The 23,398-nt window shown below is 45.9% G+C and overlaps 1 protein-coding gene and 1 long non-coding RNA gene across 3 annotated transcripts in view; one reads left to right on the top strand and one right to left on the bottom strand.

The window, feature by feature from the left end:
* Window positions 1-2,824, bottom strand: part of UBXN11 (UBX domain protein 11) — a 522,546-nt gene extending 519,722 nt beyond the window's left edge. For both annotated transcript variants that reach the window (XM_073564590.1, XM_073564588.1), the window contains exons 1-2: window positions 2,670-2,824; window positions 2,540-2,580 (exon numbers count right to left, since the gene is read on the bottom strand). In XM_073564590.1, the coding sequence (XP_073420691.1) occupies window positions 2,540-2,580; window positions 2,670-2,824 (196 nt within the window). The remainder of the gene's footprint in view (window positions 1-2,539; window positions 2,581-2,669) is intronic.
* Window positions 2,825-2,842: 18 nt separating this feature from the next.
* LOC141077842 (uncharacterized) lies at window positions 2,843-19,590 on the top strand. The gene is made up of 3 exons (XR_012227601.1): window positions 2,843-2,946; window positions 4,526-4,671; window positions 18,568-19,590. It is a non-coding gene; the product is annotated as an uncharacterized lncRNA (long non-coding RNA).
* The last annotated feature ends 3,808 nt before the right edge of the window (window positions 19,591-23,398 follow it).

Below are 23,398 nucleotides of genomic sequence, written 5' to 3'. Positions count from 1 at the left end.
GTGTATCGGCGCCTGCCCCCGGCCATAGTGTATCGGCGCCATGCCCCCTGCCATACTGTATCAGCACCTGCCTCCTTCCATAGTGCATCAGTGCCTGCCCTCGGCCATAGTGTATCGGTGCCTGCCCCCTAACATAGTATTTTGGCCCCTGCCATAGTGTATCGGTGCCTGCCCCTTGCCATGGTGCATCAACCCCTGCCCCCTGCCATAGTCATCAGCGTCTGCCCCCTGCCATAATGCATTAGTGCCTGCCCTCTGCCATAGTGTATTGGCCCCTGCCCCCTAACATAGTGTATCGGCCCCTGCCATAGTGTATCAGTGCCTGCACTCTGCCATAGTGTAACGGCTCCTGCCATAGTGTATTGGCACCCTGCCCCCTGACACAGTGTATCGGCCCCTGTCATAGTGCATCAGCGCCTGCCCCCTGCCACAGTGTATTGGCCCCCTGCCACAGTGTATAGGCACCTGCCACAGTGTGTCGGCCCCTGTCCCCTGCCACAGTGTATCGGCCCCCGCCCTCTAACATAGTGTAACAGCTCCTGCCATAGTGTCGGCACCCTGCCCCCTGACATAGTGCATCGGCCCCTGCCACAATGCATTGGCCCCTGCCCCCTTTCATAGTGCATCGGCCCATGCCACAGTGTGTCGGCGCCTGCCCCCTGCCACAGTGTATTGTCCCTCTGCCACAGTGTATCGGCCCCTGTCGCCTGCCACAGTGTATCGTCCCTCTGCCACAGTGTATTGGGACCCTGCCGCCTGCCACAGTGTATCGTCCCTTTGCCACAGTGTATTGGGCCCCTGCCACAGTGTATCTGCGCCTGGCCCCTGCCATAGTGTATCAGTGCCTGCCCTGTTGTCAGTTCATTCTCTGGTTCGGGAGATGGTGCGGCTGGTTTGATCGGTGGAGATCTGCCACCTGAGAATGAGGATGACGATTGGAGCTCAGGATTCTCAGATTGGATTTAAGACAGCCGACGCCCTATTCAGTTGCTGGTGATTCCTTCTGGCTTGTCAGCTCTTGGTTTTCAGCTCTGTTCCAGTCATCTAAAGCTAAGTTTTTCTGCTAATGTTCACACTTGATTTTGTTGGTCTATTCAGTTTTTTGTGAGGTCTGCCAGCCCCGGCTGGGGGCTGAGCTGAATTTCCACTCTTATTTATCAGTAGTTTGCCAATTGGCTTTTTGTCCCTTACTAATTCGGTCTCTTTTTGCTCTGTCTCAGAATATTGCAGAGTGCTGATATCATGAGAAGTCTAGTGACTTCAGGGTTAATTTTGCTATCAGAAGTGTTGGACATTACTTTTGTAAGGTTTTTTGCAGGTTGCAGACAGTGACTTGCCTTTCCTTTCCTGTCTAGTTAGTTTGGGCCCCATCATTTGCTCAGCCTATTTTCCTGCCTGTGTTTGTGCCTTCATCTTGTTTCACTGTCAATACATGTGTGGGGGCTATCTATTCCTTTGGGGTCTGCTCTGGGGCAGTTAGTTTTCCCTTTTCTTGCTTTAGGCTTATGTAGTCCTCCGGCCATGACGAGGCGTCTAGGAACATCGTAGGCACGCTCCACGGCTACTGCTAGTTGTGTGGTAAGATCAGGGATCTGCAATCTGCATAGTTACCAACTTCTCTGGTTTTTTGTGGCTTAGCTTGTTTTGGTTTTTTCTCCTCGGTGACCCATTCATAACACTGCCCACTGCCATAGTGCATGAGCCCCTGACCCCTGCCATAGTGCATGAGCCCCTGACCCCTGCCATAGTGCATGAGCCCCTGACCCCTGCCATAGTGCATGAGCCCCTGACCCCTGCCATAGTGCATGAGCCCCTGACCCCTGCCATAGTGCATCAGTCCCTGCCCCCTGCCATAGTGCATCAGTCCCTGCCCCAGTGTATCGACCCCTTTGCCCCCTAACATAGTGTATCGGCGCCTGTCATAGTGTATTGGCCCCTGCCCCCTACCATAGTGCACTGGCCCTTGCCATAGTGTATCCCCCTGCCCCCTAACATAGTATATCGGCTCCTGTCATAGTGCATCAGCCCCTGCCATAGTGCATCAGTGCCTGCTCCTTGCCCACTTCCACATTGTATCGGCGCCTGCCCCCTGCCATAGTGTATTGGTCCCCTGCCACAGTGTATGGGCGCCTGCCACAGTATATCGGCCCCTGCCCACTTCCACAGTGTATTGGCCCCTGCCCCCTTTCATAGTGCATCGGCCCCTGCCATAGAGTATCTGTGCCTGCCCTCTGCCATAGTGTATCGGCGCCTGCCACCTGCCACAGTGTATGGGCCCCCTGGCACAATATATGGGCCCCTGCCCACAGTGCATCGGCCCCTGCCACAGTGTATGGGCCCCTGCCCACAGTGCATCGGCCCCTGCCACAGTGTATGGGCCCCTGCCCACAGTGCATCAGCCCCTGCCACAGTGTATGGGCCCCCTGCCACAGTGTATCGGGCCTGCCCCCTACCGACCTGAATATGTAACATTCTTCTCACACTGCAATGGAGGAGGAATGCTCCTGCAATACAGGGGCTATGGCTGTCTGACACTTACCCAGGTATGCAGCATTATCTTTAAAAGGGGCAGCTCTCCTCCTAGAAGAAAAGAAAGCAACACTGTTGACCGGCACTAGGAAGATACCAGCGAGTGTGAAAGGGAAGAAGTGTCGCTAAGTTGGGCCTACCCGGCTGTGGCCGCTCCAGGCATTGTCTTACGGGGAGACCCCGAGATCTCCGGTGTGGGCCCGCCCTGGGCCATCTGGACATCCCCTGGATCGGAGCGGACGCCGAGGGTCTTATTCCTCCGAGCTCTCCCTAATGTGGTCAGCTGAGTGCTCATACTGCACACACTGCGCCGCCATGTTGTTTGCAGCCAGTAACTAGGCGACCAGGCTTCCGGCGGGAGGTCGGCAGTGGCCCGGGAGTTTCCATAATCGCAGGGTGACGGCTGAGGTTCCCACGGTCAGTATCCGGCAGCACATGTCCGCTCAGTCCAAAGTGCTGCGGCTGAGCCTAGACTGTATGGGCTCCTTCCTGGTCCTGATGCAGCCCATACAGCTGACCGGACTCAAGTTAGTCTGTAGTTAGCTATTAGTTATTAGTTAGCTATTCGATTTTCATTTTCATGTATGATGAATTATTCATGTACTCAAAATGACCAGCTCAATGTCCTGAATAATGTTTGCCAAAAAACTGATCAACTCTGTGTAGTTCAGAAGTTATTCACGTAAATCGCTAATGTCGCGAATAATCAAACGCACTCAATCGTACATAAGTTTAATTTGAAAAGAGATACCCAGGACCACTAGTACTCAAAATGACCAGCTCAACGTCCTGAATAATATTTGCCAAAAAAATGATCAACTCTATGTGTAGTTCAGAAGTTATTCACGTAAATCGCTTATGTCGCGAAGAAACAAATGCACTCAATCGTACATAAGTTTAATTTGAAAAGAGGTACCCTGGACCACTAGTACTCAAAATGACCAGCTCAATGTCCTGAATAATGTTTGCCAAAAAATTGATCAACTCTATGTGTAGTTCAGAAGTTATTCACGTAAACCGCTAATGTCGCGAATAAACAAACGCACTCAATCGTACATAAGATCAATTTGAAAAGAGGTACCCTGGACCACTAGTACTCAAAATGACCAGCTCAATGTCCTGAATAATGTTTGCCAAAAAAATGATCAACTCTATGTGTAGTTCAGAAGTTATTCACGTAAATCGCTAATGTCACGAATAAACAAATGCACTCAATCGTACATAAGATTAATTTGAAAAGAGGTACCCTGGACCACTAGTACTCAAAATGACCAGCTCAATGACCTGAATAAAGTTTGCCAAAAAATGATCAACTCTATGTGTAGTTCAGAAGTTATTCACGTAAATCGCTAATGTCGCGAATAAACAAACACACTCAATCGTACATAAGATTAATTTGAAAAGAGGTACCCTGGACCACTAGTACTCAAAATGACCAGCTTAACGTCCTGAATAATATTTGCCAAAAAAATGATCAACTCTATGTGTAGTTCAGAAGTTATTCACGTAAATCGCTAATGTCGCGAATAAACAAATGCACTCAATCGTACATAAGTTCAATTTGAAAAGAGGTACCCTGGACCACTAGTACTCAAAATGACCAGCTCAATGTCCTGAGTAATGTTTGACAAAAAAATGATCAACTCTATGTGTAGTTCGGAAGTTATTCACGTAAATCGCTTATGTCGCGAATAATCAAACGCACTCAATCTAACCAATTTTGCCCAAAAAATTCACAACTCTATGTATAGTTGAAGAATTATACAAAATATGCTAACTCCACATGTGAAACATTTTATAGGTACCTCACTGTTTGCTATCACAACTTACTTGAAGTTTCCATAAGGGCTTAACCCACTAATCTATGTTTAATTCAAGAGTTGTTGAACAGATGCTAAGTTTGTGTGTGAAATTACACTTAATAAAGTTTTATGTCATCAAATTATTTATATGTAATTGTAACGTCATTATTAACCTTTTTTTTAACTTTACATAGTGGTTCTTGTGTAGACACGGGGGTCAGAGGGTGCTTTCGTCCGCTTGCCCAGCCGCCTTTGCAAAGACAGCATGGACCATGGCTCATCTCAACTGAACGCCCGACCTCCTTAACAGTGGGTGGCACACTACTCAAGACAACACAGGGTGAGTGAATCACAATATTAGGACTTTCTTGGATCCCCAAACAATTAATGGCATATATCACACAACCAGCAAAACACAAATTGTAACAGCAAACAGTTTATCACCCTTCCACTGGCTCACCAGGGATTATAATATCCGTTCCTCAGAGCTTCCAGGACTACTTACTCCAAGCCAGCAGCACCCCGCTTTCGGGGTGCACCCACCGAGAAAGGAATAATGCCAGATTTGGGAAGCTGACTGACTACCGCAAACTCTGTAGTCAGGTGACTGGATTGTCCCAAGCTGGATACCATCCTTATGTAGTCTTTGATATCTCAGCCGAATCCTTGCATTCGATGCTGAAGTCCATGTAGTCTTATAATCCATGTGGGGTTATGGCCTGCCAATCGGATCCGCAGATCCAAAATTGGTACCATGCAGCATGAGAGACTTGGTCACTGGACAGTCCTCCTTCTATACCCCTGAGCTCTCAATTCAGACCCTTGGGGCTTCATGATTGGTGGAATAAGAGTGTGCTAGATTGGCTAGATTCCAAGCCGCATACATAATATCCATAGTAGTAGAGTTGAGCGAAACGGGTCAAAAAATTTCAAAAGTCGCCGACTTTTGGTAAAGTCGGGTTTCATGAAACAAAACCCGACCCTAGGGTGAGGTCGGCCATGAGCTCAGCGACTTTAGCGCCAAAGTCGCGTTTCAAAAGTTTGTTTTCCGCCCTTTTTCAGCCAATCAGGATCCACGGACACTGTGGGCAACGTGATGACATAGGCAGGGGTCACCACCATCTTTGAGAAGGGCATGCAAGTGATTGACTTGCTTTGGGGGGCATCACAGGGGGTATAAAAGGGCGTGCACGCCGACCACCATGTTACTCATGCTGATCTCAGAATAGGGAGAGCTGCTGCTGCTGCTGATTCTGTAGGGAGAGCGTTAGGTAGGGAAGAAGATACCAAAAACTGATTCTGCTGCTAACGATTTTGCCTGTACAACACACCAGTCACTGTGTGTGCAGTGCAAGTGGAGGCTATATTTTGCTGGATCAGCTGTGTTGGTTGTTAGGCTTATAAGGCTTCCTGATAGCTGCATTGCTGTTTTCCCACTGCTCTGCAAACTGCTTTTTTAAAAGCAATCCAAATTTTTTTTTCTTGTCTTGGTGAGGTACTGAGCGTGCATTTTTTCACACCATACAGCGGTGTACACTCCTCACACAGTACCGTGTAACGGCTGTTATCACGGCCACAGTGAAGCTATCTGTGTGTGACTCTGTAAGAATAAGTCGAGGACATGTTCCGTTCTTACAGACCTCCACCTTCTAGTTTTGTCTGGTTTTCAAACAGTTAAGTATATTTGCTGTTTGATCACATTTAAAACTATAGAGAGACAGCGTGTGTCAGTCCGTATACTTAAAAAACACGGAGCTTGACAATTTTACGGACACCGGACAGCGGTGTACGTGCACGCTCCTCTCTCAGTACCGTGTAATGGCTGTTATCACGGCCACAGTGAAGCTGTGTGTGACTCTGTAAGAATAAGTCGAGGACATGTTCCATTCTTACAGACCTACACTCTAGGGAGATTCCTATTCTGCCCAATTCTATATACACCTTGTAGTTTGTCATACACTAGCCAATTTCTGCCTGTGACATAGCGGTGTGATATTCACTGGGCCTCACACAATCCAACAGTGTCCACAAGTGTGTTCAGAAATTCTACATCTCCCCTGTCCTATATACACCTTGTACCTTGTTTTACATTACTATATAGTTTGTGGGATTTTGTGTACATTTTTGCCAAAAATGAGGAAGGCTGGTGGAAGAGGTCGTGGAATTGGGCGGGGGTTGCCAGCTGGTAATGATGGTGTTGGTGGTGGATCTGATGGTAGCGGCAAAAGCAAAATAGGACTGAATGCAGGAGGTGTTGAGCCTGCGTCATTGTCTGGCTCCACAAGGCCTCGAAGGCTTAGTTTTCTAGGAGTTGGCAAACCGCTTTTAAAGCCAGAGCTTCAGGAAAAAGTTTTGGCTTACATTGCTGACTCATCCTTCATCTCTATCGCCTCCTCTTCTGAAGTTGTAAAAAATAAAAGCACTGAGTCGTCATTGGAGGCTCATGTTCATGAACCACACCTTTCCTTGTGTCCTTCACCCCAACCAAGATTGAAGGATGACGCAGGCCATACAACTGATTACTCCATGGAGCTGTTTTCACATACCATGCCTGGGTTATCAAGTGAAATGGTGAATTACCCAGGCCAAGATGAATCTGACATGGAGTGCACTGATGCACAGCCACTGATAGATGATTCTGCTGGTACATTCACTCAGAGCACTACATTGTCCTCGCAGTGTAATGAGCCAGATTCTGACCCTGATGAGACTCAGGTGCCCCTTCCCGCATACTATACCACCATACACGGTGACACACAGGAAGGTGCACATGATATTGAAGAGGAGGTGATGGATGACCCAGTTATTGACCCAGATTGGCATCCATTGGGGGAAGAGGGTGCTGCTTCCAATAGCTCAGATGAGGAGGAGGAGCATCCACAGCAGACATCGACATTGCAACAGCTGTTATCTGTCAGGTCCGGAGCACTCCAAAGACAGGTTCCAAAAATCAAAAGAGTTGCTGGACAGCTTGTCCAGACGGTCAAAATAGCACAGCGTGCTAGGCCGAAAAATGTCTTCCAAAGTAGGAAGAGTGCAGTGTGGCACTTTTTTGAACAAAATCCTCATGATCAGGCCAAGGTTATCTGTAAGAAGTGCGCAAAGACCTTTAGCCAAGGGAAAAATCTGAAAAATTTGAATACCAGTTGCATGCTTAGACATTTAACCAGCATGCACTGGCAAGCGTGGACACAACACCAAACCTCAAGTACCACATATGCAACTGATCACAAAGAAGGTAGTCAGCAACGCTACATTGTTTCCCCCACTGTAAGCCCACCGGTTAGCACAGCAGCAAATGTTGTGTCGTTGCAAGGCCAAAGCAGTCAGGGAATCCCACTGTTATATCAACGAAAGACTGAATCTAGGCCATCAGAAAGAACACCAACTTCATCACCATCATCAACCCTCTCTCAGTCCGCCCTGTCTACCGCTAGTTCCACCATATGCAGCTTTCAAGTCCAACTCACCCTCCCAGAGACTATGAGTAGGTCAAGAAAGTACTCAGTCTCTCATCCGCGTACACTGGGTTTGAACGCCCACATTGCCAAACTAATCTCGTTAGAGATGATGCCCTATCGGTTGGTGGAAAGCGCAGCTTTCCGCGAACACGTGGCCTATGCAGTACCACGCTATGACCTACCCAGTCGCCACTTCTTCTCGCGCAAAGCCATCCCAGCCCTCCACCATCATGTGAAAGACCGCATTGTCCATGCACTCAAGCAGTCAGTGAGTGGAAAGGTGCACCTCACAACAGATGCATGGCCAGGGCCGTTACGTGTCCATCACTGTGCACTGGGTATATGTGGTGGATGCAGGGTCCACAGGGGACAGCGGTGGTGGGACAGTGCTGCCTAGCCCATGGTATAGGAAACAGTTGTCTGTCGGCGTTCGACCCTCCTCCTCCTCCTCCTCCAGAAGCGAAAGCTCATCCACAGAGCTCAGTCGTACGAGCACTCCATCTGCAGCTGCCACTGTTGCAAACGAGGTGTCCCCCTATCGAGCAGCTAGTGGAAAGCGTCAGCAGGCTGTGTTGCAGATGATGTGTTTGGGCGACAGACACACCGCGGAGGTGCTGGCCGAGTACTTTCAGCGACAAACTGAGTCATGGCTGGGCAGTATACATCTTGAGGCAGGCAAGGTAGTTAGTGATAACGGCCGTAATTTTGTGGCAGCCATAGCCCTTTCAAAACTCAGCCACATACCTTGCTTGGCTCACACCTTGAACCTGGTGGTGCAGTGCTTCCTCAACAATTATCCGGAGTTAAAAGCCCTGCTCCAGAAGGTGTGAAGACTGTGCGCGCACATCCTCCGGTCGCCTGTACACTCCATTCGTATGCAGAAGCTGCAGCGATTGCTCCACCTTCCCAACCACCGCCTCATTATCGACATTGCAACAAGGTGGAACTCTGCACATGGTTGAGCGGCTGTGCGAACAGAGGCAGGCCATAATGCATTTGTGGGAGGATACACAGCCAAGCACTTTGAGAGCAGACATGGAGTTGACAGGTGTGCAGTGGTCGAAGCTGAAAGACCTCTGTAAAGCTCTTCAGTGTTTTGAGGAATGCACACGGCTGGTAAGCGCAGACGACGCCATCCTAAGCATGAGCATCCCACTTATGCGTCTGCTCATGCAGACTTTGACGCACCTTAAGGAGCAGGCGTCTGCAGCCAATGTTGACGAGGAGGAAGAGGAGGAGGGAATCCTTGATGACATTCAGCCATTGTCTGCTCAGGGACCTCTCCTGGACCAGGTGGAGGAAGAAGAGGAGGAGGAGGATGATGATGGGGATGATTACTTAGGGGAGGAGGATGCATCTCGTGGGGCAAGTGAAAATGTTGGCGTGGCAAGGTCTGGTACAGGGTTTGTGCGTGACTGGAGGGATGTGGATTTGCCAGAAAGTGCTCCTCCAACCAGCACTCGCAGTGCATCATTGACACCGGGAACATTGGCCCACATGTCAGATTATGCCTTGCAGATCCTTAAAAGGGACCCCCGCATTGCCAAAATGATGAACGATGAGGACTACTGGTTGGCCAGCATCCTGGATCCACGCTATAAAGGCAAATTACAAAACATCATGCCACTCAAGAACCTTGACCTAATATTGGCTAATAAACAAGCAACTCTGGTAAACCGGTTGGTTGAGGCATTCCCAGCACACAGCAGCGGTGATGGTTCTCACACGAGCCGTACGGGCCGGGGGCAGCTTGGCAGAGGTGTTCGTGGTGCACACAGCAGAAGTGGCGTTGGAGACAGGGGTTTCATGACAATGTTGTGGACTGATTTTTCAAGTACCGCTCACACAACTGGTAATACTGCATCGATGGAAAGTGACAGGAGACAGCAGTTGTCAACTATGGTTACAAACTACTTTTCCTCCCATATCGATGTTCTCTCGCACAGGTCATTCCCCTTTGACTATTGGGCCGCTAAACTGGACACCTGGCCCGAATTGGCACAATATGCCTTACAGGAGCTCGCTTGCCCAGCTGCAAGTGTGCTATCGGAAAGAGTCTTCAGTGCAGCTGGATCAATCCTGACAGAAAAAAGGACCCGTCTGTCAACCCAAAATGTGGATGATCTAACCTTCATTAAAATGAAGCATGCATGGGTTTCCAAGGATTTTGTGCCACCTTCCCTTGATGACACATAGGTTGCCAGAAAAATGGCCTGCTTTGGTCCTCCTCCTATTCCGCGAACTTGACCTATTTCGCCTTTTGCAGCAGCTGAATGTCCCACATCAACATATGCCACTTTGTAAACCGCCCTAACTGGGCTGCCCCCCCCATGGCCGGGGTCACCACCTAGCGCACGAAACCGTGTGAGTGCCGTTGCCCTGGACAGGTGGGTAGGCCGACTCTTGGGCGCGGGCACTGGCACAGGGTCCCTCATAGTGCAATCAAGTGTCTCTGTCGGTGGTGGTGCACACCCGCCGTCAGACACACCGCCGTACTATGAGGGGCCCAGTGCCAGTACTGACGCCCACGAGTGTGCCCCCCTTGCTTGGGCAGGGCCCCAGCATTTGCAATGTTTACCTCTCCCTGCTCCTCCGCTGTGTAGTCTGGGCTGTCAAATCCTTCACTGGGAGTGCCACTACAAATTGATTGAACTGAAAGATGATGGTTAAGATGTAGCTATGCCCTGTCCTGCTGGCCGGGCTCTAGCTCCAGATGATCAATGGCTTCCATTTCTTATGGACGTCGACTCACAATGACATGCAGTGGTGGTTTATCATCAGCTTTCAGTTTTCCTACTCACAAACGTGTGACATTCCGGCGCACATTTTAAAATGTGGCCTCTCATGCCAATCAAATAGAATCGCCTGTGGCTTCTGTCTTTTGCACTCCAAAGTTACGTGACAGATCATGATAGCCAGTGAGCACCATGTTTACATCGCTCCCTGTGATAAAAATTTGATTGAGATGAGTAACAGTGATGGAATCAACGGAAGTGCGATACAGCAAGACTTTATTCACAAAAAAATGTTTTCACTGTCTCAACACACAAATTAATTGAGGGTCAGCATCGCCTATGAGAATTGTGGTGGAAGTTTTTCCCGTGAATAGTAATTCCTAGATTTCTGCAATCACTAGCCTTTATGTCAGTAATTGTATGCATCTCATTTCCCATTGCGGAGAGGCTGGACTGTATTACTGAGACAGAAATATATCTGAAGATTTAAAAATAACACCAAAAGTATATAGTTGTGTACGCCTCAAATGCATTTCCTTTTTTCCACTTTTTAGATTGCTGTGTAATCCGTACTGAGAACACGGCGATTTTACATGTTTAAACTATGCTATATATACCTGCTATCCAGTGATAAAGTACCCTTTCTCAACTTTGTACAATCTGGTCAAATCCATACTGGGCCTGAGAACATCTGAGTCTGCCTCCTGATCTATAGACATATATTTTTAATGTGTAAACTAGGCTACATATATACGTGTTATCCGGTGAAACTGTACCCTTTATCAACTTTCTACTATGTTGTTGAATCCATACTGGGCCTGAGAACAGCTGCCGAGCTGTTAAGCAAGCTACAGCACCTGTGGTTTGGACACGTAATTTTTTCAGGAATGACGGTTAGGCCTAACTCCGGAATTGCGGTTGACACGAACTTACTGGGAAATCATCGTTCGCGGGGAATAATCTGAATCCCAGATCCCCATCACTAACGGAGTTCAGCAGGTTATCTGCACCTGTAAGTGACAAAAGCTGGTCCTTTCAGTGTAGCGTGCATGCAGCCCTGGACATGTACGGGAATGCTATACCTGTTATTGCTCGATCTCACGTGCCGGAGCCTCGCTTATCCCTCTAGTAACTTGACGCGTACTGCGGGGGCATGCCGGAGTCTCGGTTGCTAACGGAATAAAGCTGAGAAATCGCTAGCACAACTACAAACACACATACCACACCACACACAGAATCGACAAAGCTTTCAAAGTGTGCATCTTTTCTTTAGGTGGCATGGTTGTGGTTTCCCGGGTGGAGTCCAATTAAGCCACAGGCTCCACTCCTGGTGGTGACCTTTTGGACATTCCTTTAAGGTTCAGCTTTGCAATCATACTGCCCCCGGAAACCAAAAACTTTGCCTTTATGGACGCTGTTTGGAGGTTCGTGGGAATACCGCTGCCCGATTAGCAGTCGGCATATGGGTCGCCCTCCCAGGGCTGTGGGATACTCGGTACCGGGCCGGTGTCAGTGAGATGTGTCACAGCAGCGGTGACCCGGACGGTGGCCCTGGGCACCCATATAAATGGCGTGGTATAATGGTAAGGAGTTTATATAGATAGTTTGACGCCACCTGTGGTGTTCGGCAACATAGATGTTAGGCCGACGCTGCGTGCAGATCCTCTGGGACTGATGGTGTTGTGCAGCAAAGATGGTGAAGCTCCCCACAGGTGGAGCTGGAGTCCCAGGGAAGTGTAGATGTAGTGATGGGGGAAAGGCACAGGCGGTGTAGGTGCTGGTACCCAGATGTAGCGGTGCTGGAATAACTGTAGGACACCAGAGCGTGCAGTTCCAAAGCTTTACTCACAGTCTGCAGGTTACACAGATGCCTGCCTCCGTGCTGTGTCCTCCGGGTCAGGACCTCAGCGAACCTCCGGGACCAAAATGGAAAGCTCCCTTCCAACACTCTGCCAACATGTACCTTCCTCAACGTCTCCTTTCTAGCGCTTGTGGGGGAAGCACTCACAGGACCGTGGTTCAATGAAGCGCCTCCTGTCTAACAGATGTTCCTCAGACTTTACTTGTAAGGCAGACAGCTGTAGCCTTTTCCTTCTGGCTCCCACACGTCGATGCTGGGGCCTCCGAGCCTTAGTTGGGTACAGAGCATTTATAGCTGCTACTTCCCCCGGTGTCTGCTGCAGGAACGTCAGTGTTCCTACAAACTCGGAGACCGGAATCGGGACCATGCGCTCCAGCTAGGAGTGAGCCTTAACTCTGCTCATCCCCCAGGTCCCCTTCTCACGTCCACACACTTCCCCTTCCCTGCACAGAGTGCCCTAACTTACCTCCTCCCGACCACAGAGAGCAGCTCCTCAGCAGTCAGGTTCAGAGGTCTCCCTGCTAGCCTGGAGTGGGAAATGTGTTGTGTGTTGGTTTCACTGCTAGAGAGATCCTTCGTTGCTCCCAAGCTTGACAACACACTCCCTAGGAGGAAGGTAATGCCACAGTGGCGACCGTACTCTTGGGGACGCCACAAGTGCACTGAGGCCCAGCCACTGCTGGATGATGCTGCTGGTACATTGACGCAGACCACTACATTCCCCTCGCATTCTACACTACCAGAATCAGACCCAGAGGAAACTCAGGTTCCTCTTCCCACATACTATACCACCTTACACGGTGACAAAGAGGAAGGTGCAGATGAAAGTGCAGGTTCCTTGAGCAGGTGGGGGGGCATACTCATGGGCGATGGCACTGGCACAGGGCACCGCATAGTACGCAAAAGTGTCTCTGCCGGTGGGAGGGCCTAAACAGCCAAGTGCAGTGAGATGGAAGATGGGGACGACAAGGAGTTCAGAGTAGTGCAGGGATTCCCTAGCAAGGAGACTTATGTAATTGTTTTCAATGTTGGGACAGCAATTTTTGGGGAGCACTATACTCTGGTGAATGATATATGGGGCCCACCATACACTGGAGCATTCCAAAGGTGGACATCAGACACTGGAGCAGCATTTACAGGGCCCGTTAGACACTAGAGCAGTAGAAATGGGGCCCATTATATATGGAGCATTATTTGGGCCCATAAGACAGTGGAGCTTCATCCATTGGGACAAACATATACTATAGCATTATGTGGAGCTCATCATATACGGTTTGAAACATTATATGGGATCAATGATTCCATATGGAGAAATATATGGGCCTCATTACTCTGTATAGCGCACTAAGCGCTAGCCATAATACTGTATGGAGTTATATACTGTCCGTTTTTGCAGGTATTGGAGAATTTAAAATGGATATCAGTCATGAGATGTAAGAAGTGAAGTATTTTTCATTGTACTATACTGCTATTTCTCTGCCGTATCGGAGCATCATGAGTTGTGGTATGTGTTAAAGGGGCGCTCTTTGGCCCTGGGCCCACGAAAACCTGGAGCCAGCCCTACCCCCCCCACAACTGTAGCCAAATAACCCCCATTTTTCAGTGCGTAACTAGTATTATGAAGTAAATTAAGGTTGACAAGCTTAAGTAATAAGAATTGATGCTTTTGGCATTCAAATGGGCACTGTAGATGTGTTTCCTGTCCTCCTCTCACTGCCAACTTTAATTCCCCATTGACTTACATTGGGTTTCATGTTTCGGTCGGACTCCCGACTTTTCCCTATAGTCAGCCGATTTTGCATGAAACGAAACTCGACCCTAAAAAACCAAAAGTCGCTCAACTCTACATAGTAGTAATGGTGTCTAATGGCCCCGTCACACTAAGCGACTTACCAGCGATCCCGACACCGATATCAAGGTGTCAGGATCGCTAGTAAGTCGCTATGTGATCGCTGGTGAGCTGTCACACAGACAGCTTCACCAGCGATCAGCACAGCGATGCCGAGCGCCCGGCATCGCTTGCCATCGCTGTAAAAAATAGAATCAAATTAAAAAATATAGTTATTCTCACCTTCCGACGTCCCGTTCAGCCATCCTGCCTCTCTCCACTCTCCGGTCCCAGTGATCCTTTGTACGAATGACCACGAGATGTCACGGTCTCGAGGGATAACAAAGTCTCGCGGTCATTCGTGCAAAGGATCACTGGGACCGGAGCGTGGAGAGAGGAAGGATGGCTGAACAGGACATCGGAAGGTGAGAATAACTATATTTTTAATTTTTTTTATTATTTTTTACACCTGATCGCTGGTCTCCCGCCTGTCACACGCAGCGATGTGTGCTGGCCAGCGGGAGACCAGCGACCAAAGAAATGTCCAGAGGTTTCTTCCAGCGATCAGCGATACCGGCAGGGGGGGCCGCTCGCTGATCGCTGTCACACATAGCGATCTTGCTGGTGAGATCGCTGTTACGTCACAAAAGTTGTAACTCAGCAGCGATCTCGCTACCGAGATCGCTTGGTGAGACGGGGCCTTAACAGAGATGAGGAAGAGTCAGCTAATTTACATAGAATGGAGCAATGCAATGAAAGGTTAGCATAATTGATTTGTCTGAGTCTGTGACCTTCACTGGCAAAGGTAATTACATGAGTCAACAGTAACTGTAAACCTAGACTCCTTAAGGTACTGTCACACTTAGCGATGTACCAGCGATCCCGACCAGCGATATGACGCGGCCAGGATCGCTGGTACATCGCTAAGTGGTCGCTAGTGAGCTGCCACACAGGCAGATCTCACCAGCGACATCGCTGGGGACGGGGGTCGCTACTTACCTGTCACACTAGGCGATCCTGCGTCCTCCCGCCCGCGTTCACGCTCGTCTCTCCACAGGAAGCGCTGCAGGAAGCTGACGACGAGAAACGGTCCAGGATGTTCTCGCACGATCAGCGATAACCAGCGGGGGAGACGGTCGTTGGTAAGTATCAGACACAGCGATATCGCTAGCAATATCGCTATAACGTCACAAGTTATAGCGATATTTCTAGCGATATTGCTAGCGATATTGCTAGCGATATCGCTTAGTGTGACAGGCCCTTTAGAGTCTTGTAGAAACAATGAGGGGCTTATCACATGGTAATAAACAGAATACCTCCATGTGTGACCAAATTTTAAGAAACTCAACCCATGCTAGACATTGAAAGAGTCCATGTCATCACAGTTCTGTTCTGAAGTGATACACTCACTTGGAAGCCATTGAAGTATTCCATCGAGTGGCCCTACTTGGAGGATTGTCTGTTAACGTCATCTGTCCATGGTAAGGATTTGTGTTAACTTACACTGTAACCTCAAGTCTGAATTTCAGTGTTTTTGTGCTTGTCCTGTTTGAAAGCTATATTTATATTTGGGTATATAAAATATCTAATATGTTTAAGAATAAAAGTTAATGATGAGATCAGTCTCAACATTTTAATTAAAAATTTACTTGCTTAATGTAAATTTTTTTAATGTTTTTGTTTTGATATCTCAAAAAGGTTAGATGTTGGAGGCCTTGCTATAAATTTTTTGTCTTCATACGAAACTGCTAGAGTGTATGTATAAATATTGTTGACAAGTATCATCTTGTCAACTAGTGTGCAAGGAAGTCGTGCATCAAATAGATATTCATACTCTATGTATTATAGGCACAAATTATGTGAAATTAAATTAATTGATAATAATATTAGAAAGTTTACATATTATAAATGCTTATTATATTCATGTCACTGACAATAATTTCTAAATATGTGGATTATTAAGTTTTATGTACCTGATCAAGGTTGTTGATTTAGTAGTATGGTTTTAGTAAACTATGATAATTAGATATAAATTTTTGTTGCTACCAGTCCTTGTAATATCTATGAAATGCAATTCGATTGAGTGCGTTTGTTTATTCCCGACATTAGCGATTTACGTGAATAACTTCTGAACTACACAAAGAGTTGATCATTTTTTTGGCAAACATTATTCAGGACGTTGAGCTGGTCATTTTGAGTACTAGTGGTCCAGGGTACCTCTTTTCAAATTAATCTTATGTACGATTGAGTGCGTTTGTTTATTCGCGACATTAGCGATTTACGTGAATAACTTCTGAACTACACATAGAGTTGATCATTTTTTGGCAAACATTATTCAGGACATTGAGCTGGTCATTTTGAGTACTAGTGGTCCAGGGTACCTGTTTTCAAATTAATCTTATGTACGATTAAGTGCGTTTGTTTATTCGCGACATTAACGATTTACGTGAATAACTTCTGAACTACACATAGAGTTGATAATTTTTTTGGCAAACATTATTCAGGACATTGAGCTGGTCATTTTGAGTACTAGTGGTCCAGGGTACCTCTTTTAAAATTAATCTTATGTACGATTGAGTGCATTTGTTTATTCGCGACATTAGCGATTTACGTGAATAACTTCTGAACTACACATAGAGTTGATCCTTTTTTTGGCAAATATTATTCAGGACATTGAGCTGGTCATTTTGAGTACTAGTGGTCCAGGGTACCTCTTTTCAAATTAATCTTATGTACGATTGAGTGCGTTTGTTTATTCGCGACATTAGCGATTTACGTGAATAACTTCTGAACTACACATAGAGTTGATCATTTTTTGGCAGATATTACTCAGGACATTGAGCTGGTCAATTTGAGTACATGAATAATTCATCATACATGAAAATCGAATAGCTAACTAATAACTAAAATCGAATAGCTAACTAATAACTAATAGCTAACTGCAGACTAACTTGAGTCCGGTCAGTCTAGCCGGCTCACTACTGAAGATGCTAGACTCTAGGTGCTCCTTCCAGGTATATATTCTTGAAGATAGCAGACTTTATTATGGGCTGCTGCCTGGCCCTGACTGCAGCCCATACATGACACTGGAATGTATGTGCTCCTTCAAGGTATAAATTATTAAAGCCAGCAGAATATATAGGCTCCTTCCAGGTCCAAACTGCAGCCCATACAGTCTAGCCGGCTCACTGGTGAAGACACTAGACTATACTGTCTCCTGTCAGGTATATATTATTGTAGATACAGACTGTACGGTCTCCTGTCAGGTATATATTATTGTAGATAGACTGTATGGGCTCCTGTCAGGTATATATTATTGTAGATATAGACTGTATGGGCTCCTGTCAGGTAAATATTATTGTAGATATAGACTGTACAGGCTCCTGTCAGGTATATATTATTACCCAAAGAGAAAAAGCAGTCAGAATTCCATAAAAACCAAATTTTATTAAATAATGTTAAAAATTATAAGGACATACTGTGCATGGTAGGGGAAAGACAGAAATATAACAGCATCATGGTCAAAAAAGGGGACCAGCCACACTGCAAACATCGCACCAGGAAATGAACGTATTAAGGTGAACAGATAGACAATAATCGGACAGGAAAAGAATGGCAACCATTGTTATGGCAAGGAGTGTACAAAGGCATCACCACATAGCCAAAGGATAATATCCTTTCAGATGACAAACTTCCCTGCCCGTAAAGAACACATAACATACATAACTGATGCTATGTAAAGCCCCCTGAGGAAGGAGTCCTTTGGCTCCGAAACGCGCGTCGGGGACTGGACCGACCCCACTGCCACCACTGCTTCCAGGTATAGGAATATTACCTTTTGTCTCTATCCCTGATGCTTTACATAGCATCAGTTATGTATGTTATGTGTTCTTTACGGGCAGGGAAGTTTGTCATCTGAAAGGATATTATCCTTTGGCTATGTGGTGATGCCTTTGTACACTCCTTGCCATAACAATGGTTGCCATTATTTTCCTGTCCGATTATTGTCTATCTGTTCACCTTAATACGTTCATTTCCTGGTGCGATGTTTGCAGTGTGGCTGGTCCCCTTTTTTGACCATGATGCTGTTATATTTCTGTCTTTCCCCTACCATGCACAGTATGTCCTTATAATTTTTAACATTATTTAATAAAATTTGGTTTCTATGGAATTCTGACTGCTTTTTCTCTTTGGGTAGTTTCTATTAAATGTGCAGTGTTCCCTACATTGGTTAGTCCTAATATGTGGATCATGATATACAATATATATTATTGATCATACTTTATGGCCGTTTAGTCATTGACTATCTGGCCTCCACATTATTATGTCTTCTACCTATTCATTTTTTTAGGTATATATTATTGTAGATATAGACAGAAATACCAGGATCCTCGAAACAGCCCACCCAAACCCAACCTGACCAGAACACCAATCACAACAACCTGACAAAAGCCGGAATCAGGAAGATGGTAGACGAAGGCCAGGAGAGGTATGTCAGTGACTGGAAGAACGATATCATCAGCTCACAGAAACTGACCATGTACCGGAGTCTACAGAGAGAATACAGACTGGCACCATACCTGGAGAAACTCCTGGACCCCAGAGACCGCAAGATCCTGAGCCGGTATAGACTCAGTGCCCACAGTCTGGCCATCGAATCCGGCCGACACAGGCAGAGCTACAAGCCCAGGGAGGAAAGACTGCCAACACTGTGACCAGGAGGCCCTGGAGGATGAGACCCACTTCCTGCTACACTGCCCCAAATACTCAGCAGTGAGGTACACTTCAGGAGACTCTCACATCTCTTCCCAGATTTCATCACCATGAAGGAGGAAGAGAAAACATATATCCTGCTGGGGGAAGAAGAGAGAGCAGTGGAGATAGCAGCGCAATATGTGAGCGAATGTCATAGACTGCGAGAAAGAGAACTATGATATGCCATGGACTTCTATGGCCCCCACCATGGATCTGCCCCCATCCACCTTCCCTATGCCATGGACTTCTATAGCCCCATCCCCCCCATCCACCTTCCCTATGCCATGGACTTCTATAGCCCCATCCACCTTCCCTATGCCATGGACTTCTATAGCCCCCATACTGGATCTGCCCCCATCCACCTTTCCTACAGCCCCTACCCAACATCCCTACAGTCCCTATCCCTATTCCCTTTTGTGCACTTCCTTGGCAAAACTATTGTGTATTTATTCCTGCCATTAAAGCTTCTTTGAATTTGAATATAGACTTCTATAGCCCCATCCTGGATCTGCCCCATCCACCTTTCCTACAGCCCCTACCCAACATTCCTACAGTCCCTATCCCTATTCCCTTTTGGACACGTGCTTTGGCAAAACTAATGTGTATTTAGTCCTTCCAATAAAGCTTCATTGAATTGACTGTATCGCTACTGTCAGGTATATATTATTGTAGATATAGACTGTATGGGCTCCTGTCAGGTATATATTATTGTAGATATAGACTATCGCTCCTGTCAGGTATATATTATTGTAGATACAGGCTGTACGGGCTCCTGTCAGGTATATATTATTGTAGATATAGACTGTATGGGCTCCTGTCAGGTATATATTATTGTAGATATTGACTGTATGGGCTCCTGTCAGGTATATATTATTGTAGATATAGACTGTATCGCTCCTGTCAGGTATATATTATTGTAGATACAGGCTGTATGGGCTCCTGTCAGGTATATATTATTGTAGATATAGACTGTATGGGCTCCTGTCAGGTATATATTATTGTAGATATAGACTGTATGGGCTCCTGTCAGGTATATATTATTGTAGATACAGACTGTACGGGCTCCTGTCAGGTATATATTATTGTAAATATTGTGGTGTAATGACCACTGTGTCCACAAGGGGGCGCTGTGTGGATGTCCCAAGAGAACGGATGAGTGGCAGAATCCTGAAGGATAGTTATGTATCTCAAAGTGGGTGGCTTTGAGATGGAGACTTGTGTATGTGTGATCAGCAATATCATTGCTGAGGTGTTGGTTATAAGTATGAGAGAAGTCTTCAGGTAACTAGAGAGATGGGCGGGTTCTGGTTACCTACAAACCCACCCAGGGGTGTGTCTGAAAATGCCTGTATTAAAAGGCTATGTGAGTGTGTGAAGGACCTGTGATGAGGTCATAGTCACGTGACCCGGTGGGCTTGGCTATAGACCATATAATGTGGCTAGGGTAGGTCACATGGAGTTGAATGCTGGGACCCGATTGGTCCAGTTTGGAAGGCCCCGTGAGGAGAAGGATCTCCTCGCTAACAGCCTGTGGTGCGGCTGTGTGTGTAATGGCGGCCAGTGTCTGAGAGTCCCTGAGGAGTGAGTGGATGTCTGTAGCCTGGAGAAACAGCCATGTGGGAACCCTGACCGTGGGTGAGATAAGGATGAGGCTGAATAGCCTGTATAATGGACGCTATCCTGTGATGCTGTTTATATTGCTGTAGTTTATGATGACAAATAAACCTCATGGACTGTTATGGCTTATGAAAACCCAAGCTGGATCTGATTGTGTGGCTGCCAAGCAAGTGTGCCCCCAACCTTGAATGACAGCGCTACCTCACAATATAGACTGTATCGCTCCTGTCAGGTATATATTATTGTAGATACAGGCTGTATGGGCTCCTGTCAGGTACATAATATTGTAGATACAGACTGTACGGGCTCCTGTCAGGGATATATTATTGTAGATATAGACTGCATCGCTCCTGTCAGGTATATATTATTGTAGATATATAGACTGTATGGGCTCCTGTCATGTATATGTTATTGTAGATATAGACTGTACGGGCTCCTGTCAGGTATATATTATTGTAGATACAGACTGCATCGCTCCTGTCAGGTATATATTATTATAGATACAGGCTGTATGGGCTCCTGTCAGGTATATATTTTATATATTAGTGATATCATAATGTATGGGCCCCTGTCAGGTATACAGTTGTGCTCAAAAGTTTACATGCCCCGGCAGAATTATTGCTTTCTTGGCCTTTTTTCAGAGAATATGAATGATAACACCAAAACTTTTTCTCCACTCATGGTCAGTGGTTGGGTGAAGCCATTTATTGTCATACTACTGTTTTCTCTTTTTTGATTATAATGACAACCCAAAACATCCAAATGACCCTGATCAAAAGTTTACATACCACATTTTTTATACCGTGTATTGCCTCCTCTAATATCAATCAATGACAGATTGAAGTCACTTGTGGTAGTTATGGATAAGGTTATTTTCTCAGATGGTAAAGCTGACCACTCTGACCACCAAAAAGTTTTGGTGTTATCATTCATATTATTCAAAACATTAAAATCATGAAAAATAACACCCACAGGTAACAGCTCTATCAGTGATCTATCGTTCACACTGAAAAAATATTGCAACATTTGTTAATAGTGTATAAACAATTGAATATTTGCGCTCAGAGTTGTGTCTGTATAAAGGCTATACTCCACTCAGAGAAGATATTAAAAGTTCAAAACAAAACAAATGAACGTTAAGAGTCAGGAACCACCCCCTGGTTAAATATTTGCACTCAGAATTAGGTCAGTATAAAAACTATACTCCACTCAGAGGAGACATAAAAGGTCCAAGGCAAGGCAGGTGAATCCTCTATATGTTGCATGTGAATGCAGGTTTGGAATTCACCCCTCTACATTATATCTCTCCGTGAAAGAGTCAAGGGGGCGGTTTTTGACTCTTAATGTTCACCTGCATTGCCCTGAACCTTTTTCTCTGAGTGGAATATAGTTTTTATACAGACTTAATTTTGAGTGCAAATATTTAATCATGGGGCAGTTCCGGACTCTTGGTGTTCACCTGCCTTGCCTTGGACCTTTTATGTCTCCTCTGAGTGGAGTATAGTTTTTATACTGACCTAATTCTGAGTGCAAATATTTAACCAGGGGGTGGTTCCTGACTCTTAACGTTCATTTGTTTTGTTTTGAACTTTTAATATCTTCTCTGAGTGGAGTATAGCCTTTATACAGACACAACTCTGAGTGCAAATATTGAATTGTTTATACATTATTTATTTATTTGGATTAATTTGGTGGTAATTGTCCTAATATTTTGCTGCTGAGTAGTCTGTCGCGCTAGCGCTGTCGTTCTGTTAATTTATTTTGTATTTGTTAATAGTGAGCTGTATTGCGGGTTGTGATTTCAGAAGAAGAAGATATAGGTACAGAGATACATTGTACATAGCAATGTATCTCTGTTCCTATATTTTACAGTTGAAGAAAATATTTTTTTCATATAAAATAAACTTTAAAAAAATGCCAATTTCAATAACCTTTTCATCCCCCCCCCCCAGTATTTTTTAATTTTAATGACCACTCCTGGGAAGTTCCACCACTGTACCATGTTTTCTCCATTTGTGGATAATGGATCTCACTGTGGTTCACTAGAATATCAAAGCTTTAGAAATGGCTTTATAACCTTTTCGAGACTGATAGATCTGAATTACTTTCCATTTAAATTTACTTTACATTTGTTCATGCATTTCTTCGGATCGCAGCATGATGTCTACCTTTTGAGGATCTTTTTGTCAACTTCACTTTGTCAGGCAGGTCCTATTTAAGTGATTTTTGATTGAGGATAGGTGTGGCAGTAATCAGGCCTGGGTGGGGCTAGGGAAACTGAACTTTGCTTTTCAAAGATGTGACAAACCACAGTTAAAAAAAAGTAGGGGGCAATAACTTTCACACAGGGCCCTGTATTTTCTTCCCCATTAATAATAAAGACCTTCATTTACAAACTGAATTTTGTGTGTACTTGTGCTATCTTTGTGAAATATTTTAATTTGTTTGTTACTCTGAAACATTTAAGTATGACAAACATGCAAGAGAGTAAAAAATTAGGAGGGGTGGGCAAAAAGTATTTCACATCACTGTACAGTACCGGGCCACAGAGATGTTTATATGAAGTATGTACCACCACATCTCCTGTATATACGGTAACGGTAATGATCCCACACAAGTAGTGACGTAAAATACAATGACCAACTTTCTACTTAGCTTTCTGTGCCACTTTGAGGCATGGCAGGCACAACATAGGAATGTTCTCACATGTGGTCTGATGCCTGGCGGGTACAGTCTAGTAACGTCATCACGTGTGGTCTGAGGCAAATGTGAACAACATCTTATACTCACCTACGGGGCGGTCTGGTATT

This window comes from Dendrobates tinctorius, unplaced genomic scaffold, assembly GCF_039654945.1.
Source record: "Dendrobates tinctorius isolate UK_male_01 unplaced genomic scaffold, ASM3965494v1 ptg000015l, whole genome shotgun sequence".
Lineage (NCBI taxonomy): Eukaryota > Metazoa > Chordata > Amphibia > Anura > Dendrobatidae > Dendrobates > Dendrobates tinctorius.
This window is presented reverse-complemented; position numbering and strand designations above follow the sequence as displayed.